This window comes from Bufo bufo, chromosome 4 (genome assembly GCF_905171765.1).
Source record: "Bufo bufo chromosome 4, aBufBuf1.1, whole genome shotgun sequence".
Lineage (NCBI taxonomy): Eukaryota > Metazoa > Chordata > Amphibia > Anura > Bufonidae > Bufo > Bufo bufo.
This window is the reverse complement of record NC_053392.1, coordinates 295603311-295614321: the sequence shown is the minus strand read 5'-3', so window position 1 is coordinate 295614321 and position 11011 is coordinate 295603311. Positions and strand designations below refer to the sequence as shown.

The following is an 11011-nucleotide window of genomic DNA, read 5'->3' as shown; positions in this document are numbered from 1 at the left end:
ATGCAATTACAAAAGTATTCGGATCAAGGTGCTGGTTTGAAAAATGTAGAATATTTTTTTGTAGGACTCTTAAGACTGCATCCTGTGGCCAGTGAAAACAGAACGAGGGTCCTGCTTAGGCCCACTTTGTTTTACTACGCTGATACATGCAGCAGCACAACTACAACTCTCAGTACAATTCTAGTCGCTCCACAGTGCCTTGGTCTAAATGTTTGGATGCCGTCCAACGCTCTTGTTCACTAGCTTGACTACTGGAAAAAAAAATAATAAGGTTGACACTTATGAGATATGTTCATGCAAATGTTTAAAAGGCTCCTATAATAAAGATTTCTTAGCCAGCAAATAAATATTAGGTTGTTTAATGTGCACATACATGGTTGAACTCTGCCCAGGAATTACCCTCCTATGATCGGGTTTTATCCTGACACATGTACCACCTCTGAAAATCAGAGGACGATCAGATCATGCAACGTAACGGTAATGATGGATGGGCACCCTCCACTGACCTGACTACATGGTGCACTCACTACATCACAGCATTTCTTAAAAATAAAAATTCTTCCATTCCATTTGTTGTCATGCACACAGCGAGACGGTTAGAAGAATTCCCTCCTTGTGTGACAATAATTACGATAGGTTTATAATTTGGCAAAAAATAAATAAACAGACAATAGGGGAGATTTATTAATTTTGGCACAATGTGCCATGACTAGCTTTTAGAGCTGGGGATCAAAGTGGTGAAAAGTTGAGATCAAATTTAACAAATGTCGTACAGAGTATAATGAACATGAAGTGCAGATTTGCAACATTTTGATTGAAATTGCAACATTTTCCAACAGTTTTACACCAGTTTGTGGGAGATGAGCAGGAAGTACTGAATATGGCCAGTTCTACAGGAGGCTGGGACTTTTTTTTTTTTAAGGCTCCATTCACACGTCCGCAATTGTGGTCCGCATCCGTTCCGCAATTGTGCAGAACGGGTGCGGACCCATTCATTCTCTATGGGGACGGAATGTATGCGGACAGCACACAGTGTGCTTTCCGCATTTCCAGAGCGCGCTGCCAATCTTCCGGTCCGCGGCTCCGGAAAAAAATAGAACATGTTCTATTCTTGTCCGCAATAGTGGCAATTTCAAATAATAATAATGGGTGACTTTTCATGAGTTTACACTTGTCTGGTGTATGCTTACAACATTGTCTATATCTGCGCCTTCTCTCTGATAACACATTCATAAATGTGCCGGTCCTAAAAGTACGGCCACGCGGTCAGGTTTCTGCACGCTTCCAAAACTGCATGCAGAAACCTGACCGTCTGGCTGTACCCTAGATTTCCATTTTGGCGTGAATCCTTCTTCATGGAGTGAATACTGACGCTGGCATGTGATAAGTATAGCACAAACTAGATGGCTTGTAATTTTAGTGCATTTTGCACTCATTTTTTGTTGCAGATTGATTGATAAATCTCCCCGAGTATCTTAAGAACCAGGCAGGAAAACATGCTCCTGAATCTGCTCCATGTTTCTAGGTCGAAGCTCTGACATCTGTGCAGCAGACAACAGTTGTTTGCAATTATGTCTATGTAAGACGCAGTCTGCAAGTCCAGGAAATACATTGCATATTCCCAAAATGAATCCATTAATTGAGTTTGGTTGCGATACTCTGAATCTTGCACTTGGTAGAGTTAAACATTTGTTAGCTCAATTTCCCCATTAGCACAAGTATCAACAGTGACATCTGCAGGTTTAGAAAAAGCTATACCATAGAATACTCCAATGGAGTTCCACCAGAGCAAGAGCAGAAAATTCAACCCATGAAATCTATCAAGCCGCATTCACATAGTGTTTGACCAGTGATTGGGAGCAAGAACCAGGAGTGGATCCTACACAGAGATAATGTATAAGGGTACATTTACATGACCGTATGTTTTGCGCACATGACAAGCCCTATGATAAAAAGTGCGGACAAGAATAGGACATGCTCTCTCTTTTTTGTGGGGCAACGGAGGCACAGATGCGGACAGCACATGGTGTACTGTCCGCATCTTTTGAGGCACCATTGAAATGAATGGGTCTGCATCTGATGTGGACCCATAAATACCGTCACGTGAATGTACCTTAATGGAAAGATTGTCACCTTGTTTTGGCTCACAATCACTTATCAAACACTGTGTGAAAGTAGCCTTAGAGTGACCACTAAAATACGCAGCTTGGAAATGTGTTATTCATGTGAAAGGTCTCAATGTGAAAAGTAAGATCTGTAACATGAGAAGTCGCAATGAGTGACCATGCAAATATAAAAAGGTATAAAATCATTGACCACTGGGTAACAACCAAATCATCACTCATATAAAAGGATAATATTTGAGACAGATTGTCTAAGTCCTTCAGTCTATATCTATGCATCCCGTTCCTGTGAACACATCAGAAGAACTTCCTCCTTTACAAATGTCCCCCCAGAAAGTCTGAAGTTAGGTATATCATCGTACTTTTCAATGTCAGATGAAAACTAAAACTAATAGATTTGTCATGGTCTACTTCAATAAAAGTCCCTCCACCCTCTAGGACAACATCTAATCAAACTTCTTTATAGATTCGGACAACAAAACAGAACTTTATTAGTCCTACTGCTTTGCCATGGAAAGTCATGAGATCAAGATTTCTTGCGATTCCATTCTGCTACTTAGAGTCCATTCAATGCAAAGTGATACTTTGCCCCTGTGAACAGCAATCACATCCACAGGGAAAACAAGAGAATGTCAAAGCAGATGAAGGATGTGGGTTAAGACTTCTGCTGAATCACTACATCGATCCTTCAGACACTCAACGCACTACTAGGAAATCAACTTAAAGTACTCCCACCCAATAATCTGAGGTTTGAAGCAGTTCACAAAATGCTAGGAAATTGATTATATAGTTTGTGTTTTACATAATTTTCAGAATTTCTAGTAACACATTAGGAGAACTCATTTACAACCATCTTTATGAAACCAGAAGCATACTGTCGGTCAAACAAAGGCAAAAGAGTTACAATGCGACATTTTGATGAAATACAAGGAGGTGGATATGATCAGGATCAAACAGCACACCTCCCAAGAGGTGGTTAAGGGTACTTTCACACTAGCGTTTTTGTTTTCCAGTACTGAGTTCCGTCACAGGGACTCAATACCGGAAAAAAACTGATCCTAATGCATTCTGAATGGAGAGCAATCCGTTCAGGATGCATCAGTTCAGTCCCTCTTACGTTTTTTGGACGGAGAAAATACCGCAGCATGCTGCAGTTTTCTCTCCAGCCAAAAATACTGAACACTTGCCGGCATTAATTTACATTAAGTGTTCCGGCAAAACAGATCCAGCTTTCCAGTCTGCGCATGCGCAGACCTTTAAAAATGCGGAAAAAATAATAATAATACCGGACCCATTTTTCCGGATGACACCGGAGAGATGGATCCGGTATTTTAATGCATTTGTCAGACGGATCCGCCTGACAAATGCCATCAGTTTGCGTCCGGATTGCCGGATCCGGCAGGCAGCTCCGCCGAATCCTCTGCCGCAAGTGTGAAAGTGCCCTTATGTGATATTTCATGTACTCATCATAGACTACATTGACTGGCACTGTTCCGGAGTGAGCAGATTATGACAGTATATTATAGTACGGTATACACACACATTCAGAGTATAGAGTCCCAACTCTACCACTGCCCTAGGACTTCGGTGGGATAAATACTCCATGGCAGGCACAGAAAGCTGCTGAGATTACATTCTTTTGTTATACATGGGGAAGGTAATTACTGTTCTCCAGAATATCTACAATCTATTATTATCCGGATTAAGACATCATTTATATGTTGATGGCCAACATCAACGTTAGGTTACAATTTACATTTCAATTCAAAGAAGCCTAAAGTTTAAAAGAGCAGATTTCCATTATTATGCATGAAGCTCCGGCATTTCCTAGTAAACTTCAATAAACCAGGACTGAACTTCAGGCTCCCATCTGCACAGTAAGAGAATGGCACATTGCGAGAGGAGATTTCATGCTGTTCACTTATGTACTGGCAAAATGCAGAAACTACACAAAGTCACAGAAATCATCTCAAACGATGAAACAAAAATGGTTGAAAAAAAATTCTAAAATCGGTATTAGTAAATGAGGCTTGTAGGCCATCAGAAGACCCTTCTGATAATAAATGGTAGAGAGAGAAGTCCATTATTTGCCCCATCCAAGTAGAAAACATCATTCACATGCAAACCAGATACCACCACTGCTAAATACTACTGGAAAAGCATAAATCTGCACATAAACATAATGGGTTAACCGACCCTCAAGGCCATAGACTGTATTGTTCATCCTATTGCCATTTACTATTACGCTTTGAACAGTTCACAACATACAGGTCAAGGCATTATTATGTTAAGCACAAATTGGTATACTAATAAAAAAATACAAAAAGTATTTACACAGACTTATTGCAGGTTCCTTGTCATTGTATGTACATATATCGATGGTGATACTGGTTACTACTAAAAGGAGCGCTTGCAAATATCCTTTTCGCATGTCCACCTCCTCTGTACAAGACTTGGCAGCTCCACATAAGACAAAATACATCAATTCCTTTTGCCTCACCCCGACTTGCTTCCTGCACAACACCCACCATGTAGGTGGAAGATCTTTTGGCAGAAAACATCCACACACTAATTATTTTAATATATTCTTTATTGAGTCTGAGTTATTAAAATCGGGCGCAGTTTATAGAAATTTGGGATTTGATATAAACTGCATATCTCTTTTACAAAAAACAGTGCAAAAGTATTACTGTTGATGTTCTCCAAGTAAGGATCTCAAATCATTAAAAACAGGGAGACATTGTACATGCTGCTGTATAGCTCCTCATGTTAGACATGCAAAAGAACTGCAACTTTGGAAGCATTCTCACAAACCAGTATATAAAAGAAAAAAGAAATGAAAAAATAAAAAAAAAGGAAAAAAAAAGAAACATATCTTGAGGCAGTTGTCAGTGACTGGTATCTGGATTGGCAACGGGTGGTACCGATAGGAAACCAAGTAAAAGATAAAAAGCTAAGTCTTGTTGCTGCTCTGCTACTGTCCAACATTGTTCTTTTAGGAGTGGCATCCTATGAACAGCAAAACCAGTCTGCTCTGTGTGGATGGTCAGCATGCGAAGTCCAGACTCTACAGTACAGAGAAAATTAGAAAGCAGCAATAAATTCACAGTCAGATGGAGGCATTCAGAAGCCCTGCGTGGAGCCATTGTCTACTTCTGCAGCAGGGAGTGAAGAGAGCAAGCTCACGGTTAAATGCATTATCTGTACAATAAGTTCATGCATAGATAAAGTGTTGCTCTGGTCCACCAAAAAATTCTTTATACATCAGAGTTTGTGCTCAAGTTTGTCAGCCTGGGATCTGCATTGATCTCGTATCTGTAGTGATAGCCCTCCATGTGGTCTCTGCATGCATCTCGGATGTTGTAAATCCACTTTTTAATCCCTTTCCTGTTCAGATACAAGACGAGCAGAAAGATCACTCCGATGAGGGCTAGCACGATACCCAGAAAAACATAGGAGGTTTGTAAGCTGGTGTCATCTGGATATGGCGGGCACTCGAGCTCAGAGATTTTAACTGAAAGCAATGAAATGTTCCTCATCTTCTCTGGCTCGGAGCAAAGCAAGCTGGATGAATCCTTCACTATTGTCATGTCCTTGAGCCAGTTAAGAAATAGTTCAATTTCACAGGTGCAGACCCAGCTGTTGTCCTCGAGGAACACGGACAAAGCAGGTTGACTGGAAAAATCGAAAAGTGTTGCATTCCTTAGGTTTTTTAAAGAGTTGTTTCTCAGATCCAAAGTCTCAAGGCTGTCAAGGTTGGTGAAAATCCCAGATCGGAGACTGACCAGGGAATTGTTGCTCAGGTCAAGGTGTGTTAGGCTGGGCAATGAACCGAACATGTCCGTTGGCAAGTACATTAGATTGTTCCCACTCAAGCTTAGCTTCTGGAGGTTACTTAACGATCCATTCTGCAGGGCACCAGCCACAAAGAAGATCATGGACTCATTGAAGAGAGCGCTACGGAGGTTCAACTCCAGCAGTGGACTGCTAAGGCCACCACCAACTTGGAAGGACAAGTCGCTAATATTGGCCAACTTATTGTTGCTAAGATCCAGATGCTGTAGACCTGGAAGGTTTCTGAAGGTGTTTCTGCCCAGTTCCTGGAGGTGGTTACTACTTAGACTGAGATTGGTAAGGTTCGTTAAGACTTCATTGAAGGATCCCTCCTGCACACTGTGTATGTTGTTGTACGTGATGAAGAGATTCTTCACATAAGATGGGAGGTTTTTGGGCACCTCCTTTAGACTCTTGTTCACACATTTCACAGTCCGGGCTAAATCCGAACACTCGCATGATTTGGGGCACTGAATCTGTTGTTCGGACTGAGACCATACACTACCCAAAGCCTGCACAAACACTATGACTAGTAATAGCAACCCCTTCATATTTCTTAGTCCAGACCCCCTCCTCCAGAGTTCCAACAAAGAGGGTACATGAAAGGAAGGCATCGCCCCTGCTATTGTGTTGTAACCCCAGGTTTCCCCCGTATAGAGGGTTTTGTGATACCGTCCGATGTGAATTCCCAGCAGTAACAGGCAGAAGAAAGGGAAGCACGATGTGAGCAGCGTTCCTTCTGGTGCCAGAACCTTACCCCTGGACCACACAATGCCAGGCGCTTGAAGATATCTCCAGGAGTGGGAAGAACTTCCTCAATGAAACCTGAAGTAAAAAGAGACAGAGTAGTCAAACAGGGATAAAGCCCACACTACCTCCCAGAACAGAACCCTGGCATCTCCTCATCCTGTTCTTGCTTCAGGTTACATTCTCCACGCCCTTGATCATCTTCCTAGGAGTAACCCCCTTCCCCCTGCATCTCACTCCTAGACGACCATTACTACCACTCCCCATCCTGAAAAACTGTGACTGGAGTGGGCACCGCTAACTCCAGGCAAAACCACAAGTCTCCAGAACTTCTCCCACCTCATGAGACACTTTCCACATCACGCAGTGCCCACCCTGCGCTTTCTCTGCGACTTTACCTGGAGTCTCCCCTTATTTACTGAGAATTCCTGGCACTGGTCTCCAAGCAGCGACTCCTCCACATCCAGCCGCTCACACCAGCCTCTTACTCCGCTCTGCTGCTGCTCCCCGGTCCTGCCTCTCCGGGAGATACCACCAGGATCTACGAGTTGTAGGGGGAGTCGGTAAGTAAAGTGAAGGAAACACCTAATCTTCCAAACTGGGCTCCACCAGACGCTCACTGCGCTACATCTATTCCACACGAGGTGCTGCTGCCACACCACAGCGTCATCCGTGCACTGGTACCTCCAAAAGGCGTAGTGCGCGGCCTGTGAACACCCTTCCCTGAGATGGGAGCGTCTTGTGTTTGGCTCCTCCCCCGGAGCTCTGGAGGCTGCAGCCTGGTGCTAGCTCCTGGAGATGCACGGACAGAGGGCAGAGCTGATAGACAACTAGAATCCTCCTCGCTGAACTTTGCTTAGGTGTTTCTTATAAGTGCTCCTTCAAGGGTTGCAGCCCTCGCCCTCCATAACTACTAACTACAGATAGTGACAGCTCTAGAAATACTACAGAGTCTCGATAAGAGCTTCATTACCATGTGGCTGCTCTAGAAATATTACGAGTCCAAATAAGAACTTCAGTACCATATGACAGCTCTAGAAATACTACAGAGTCCAGATAAGAGCTTCAGTACCATGTGGCAGCTCTAGAAATATTACAAAGTCCAGATAAGAGCTTCAGTACCATGTGGCAGCTCTATAAATACTACAGAGTCCAGATAAGAGCTTCAGTAGCATGTGGCAGCTCTACAAATACTGTATAATCCAGATAAGAGCTTCAGTAGCATGTGGCAGCTCTAGAAATATTACAGAGTCCAGATAAGAACTTTGGTACCTTTTGGCAGGTGTAGAAATACTACAGAGTCCAGGTAAGAGCTTCAGTAGCATGTGGCAGCTCTACAAATACTGTATAGCCCAGATAAGAGCTTCAGTACCATGTGGCAGCTCTAAAAATACTACAGAGTCTCGATAAGAGTTTCAGTAGTATGTGGCAGCTCTAACAAAATTGCAGAGTGCAGATAAGAACTTCAGTACCATGTGGCAGCTCTACAAATACTGTAGAGTCCAGATAAGAACTTCAGTACCATGTTGCAGCCCTACAAATACTACAGAGTCTCGATAAAATCTTCAGTACCATATGGCTGCTCTAGAAATATTAGGAGTCCAAATAAGAACTTCAGTACCATATGACAGCTCTAGAAATACTGTAGAGTCCAGATAAGAGCTTCAGTAGCATGTGGCAGCTGTACAAATACTGTAGAGTCCAGATAAGAGCTTCAGTAGCATGTGGCAGCTCTACAAATACTGTAGAGTCCAGATAAGAGCTTCAGTAGCATGTGGCAGCTCTAGAAATATTACAGAGTCCAGATAAAAACTTTGGTACCTTTTGGCAGGTGTAGAAATACTACAGAGTCCAGATAAGAGCTTCAGTACCATGTGGCAGCTCTAGAAATATTACAAAGTCCAGATAAGAGCTTCAGTACCATGTGGCAGCTCTACAAATACTGTATAATCCAGATAAGAGCTTCAGTAGCATGTGGCAGCTCTAGAAATATTACAGAGTCCAGATAAGAACTTTGGTACCTTTTGGCAGGTGTAGAAATACTACAGAGTCCAGGTAAGAGCTTCAGTAGCATGTGGCAGCTCTACAAATACTGTATAGCCCAGATAAGAGCTTCAGTACCATGTGGCAGCTCTAAAAATACTACAGAGTCTCGATAAGAGCTTCAGTAGTATGTGGCAGCTCTAACAAAATTGCAGAGTGCAGATAAGAACTTCAGTACCATGTGGCAGCTCTACAAATACTGTAGAGTCCAGATAAGAACTTCAGTACCATGTTGCAGCCCTACAAATACTACAGAGTCTCGATAAAATCTTCAGTACCATATGGCTGCTCTAGAAATATTAGGAGTCCAAATAAGAACTTCAGTACCATATGACAGCTCTAGAAATACTGTAGAGTCCAGATAAGAGCTTCAGTAGCATGTGGCAGCTCTATAAATACTACAGAGTCCAGATAAGAGCTTCAGTAGCATGTGGCAGCTCTACAAATACTGTATAATCCAGATAAGAGCTTCAGTAGCATGTGGCAGCTCTAGAAATATTACAGAGTCCAGATAAGAACTTTGTAGTATTTCTACACCTGCCAAAAGGTACCAAAGTTCTTATCTGGACTCTGTAATATTTCTAGAGCTGCCACATGCTACTGAAGCTCTTATCTGGATTATACAGTATTTGTAGAGCTGCCACATGGTACTGAAGCTCTTATCTGGGCTATACAGTATTTGTAGAGCTGCCACATGCTACTGAAGCTCTTACCTGGACTCTGTAGTATTTCTACACCTGCCAAAAGGTACCAGAGTCCAGGTAAGAGCTTCAGTAGCATGTGGCAGCTCTACAAATACTGTATAGCCCAGATAAGAGCTTCAGTACCATGTGGCAGCTCTAAAAATACTACAGAGTCTCGATAAGAGTTTCAGTAGTATGTGGCAGCTCTAACAAAATTGCAGAGTGCAGATAAGAACTTCAGTACCATGTTGCAGCCCTACAAATACTACAGAGTCTCGATAAAATCTTCAGTACCATATGGCTGCTCTAGAAATATTAGGAGTCCAAATAAGAACTTCAGTACCATATGACAGCTCTAGAAATACTGTAGAGTCCAGATAAGAGCTTCAGTAGCATGTGGCAGCTGTACAAATACTGTAGAGTCCAGATAAGAGCTTCAGTAGCATGTGGCAGCTCTACAAATACTGTAGAGTCCAGATAAGAACTTCAGTACCATGTGGCAGCCCTAAAAATACTACAGAGTCTCGATAAAAGCTTCAGTACCATATGGCTGCTCTAGAAATATTAGTAGTCCAAATAAGAACTTCAGTACCATATGACAGCTCTAGAAATACTGTAGAGTCCAGATAAGAGCTTCAGTAGCATGTGGCAGCTGTACAAATACTGTAGAGTCCAGATAAGAGCTTCAGTAGCATGTGGCAGCTCTACAAATACTGTAGAGTCCAGATAAGAGCTTCAGTAGCATGTGGCAGCTCTAGAAATATTACAGAGTCCAGATAAAAACTTTGGTACCTTTTGGCAGGTGTAGAAATACTACAGAGTCCAGATAAGAGCTTCAGTACCATGTGGCAGCTCTAGAAATATTACAAAGTCCAGATAAGAGCTTCAGTACCATGTGGCAGCTCTACAAATACTGTATAATCCAGATAAGAGCTTCAGTAGCATGTGGCAGCTCTAGAAATAATACAGAGTCCAGATAAGAACTTTGGTACCTTTTGGCAGGTGTAGAAATACTACAGAGTCCAGGTAAGAGCTTCAGTAGCATGTGGCAGCTCTACAAATACTGTATAGCCCAGATAAAAGCTTCAGTACCATGTGGCAGCTCTAAAAATACTACAGATTCTCGATAAGAGCTTCAGTAGTATGTGGCAGCTCTAACAAAATTGCAGAGTGCAGATAAGAACTTCAGTACCATGTGGCAGCTCTACAAATACTGTAGAGTCCAGATAAGAACTTCAGTACCATGTTGCAGCCCTACAAATACTACAGAGTCTCGATAAAAGCTTCAGTACCATATGGCTGCTCTAGAAATAATAGGAGTCCAAATAAGAACTTCAGTACCATATGACAGCTCTAGAAATACTGTAGAGTCCAGATAAGAGCTTCAGTAGCATGTGACAGCTGTACAAATACTGTAGAGTCCAGATAAGAGCTTCAGTAGCATGTGGCAGCTCTACAAATACTGTAGAGTCCAGATAAGAACTTCAGTACCATGTGGCAGCCCTAAAAAATACTACAGAGTCTCGATAAAAGCTTCAGTACCATATGGCTGCTCTAGAAATATTAGGAGTCCAAATAAGA

General features: G+C 42.3%; 1 protein-coding gene across 1 annotated transcript; it reads right to left on the bottom strand.

Annotated features, from left to right (window-relative positions):
• Positions 1–4652: 4652 nt before the first annotated feature.
• Positions 4653–7376, bottom strand: TPBG (trophoblast glycoprotein). Its single transcript, XM_040428693.1, has 2 exons — positions 7103–7376; positions 4653–6782 (listed from the first exon to the last, which is right to left on the bottom strand). Exon 2 carries the CDS (start codon positions 6569–6571, stop codon positions 5381–5383), a length of 1191 nt encoding a protein of 396 aa, XP_040284627.1. The 5' UTR covers positions 6572–6782; positions 7103–7376; the 3' UTR covers positions 4653–5380.
• Between the last annotated feature and the right edge of the window lie 3635 nt (positions 7377–11011).

Coding starts and splice junctions, on each gene's coding strand:
- TPBG (XM_040428693.1), bottom strand. CDS start 6,571: ATGCCTTCCTTTCATGTACCCTCTTTGTTGGAACTCTGGAGGAGGGGG.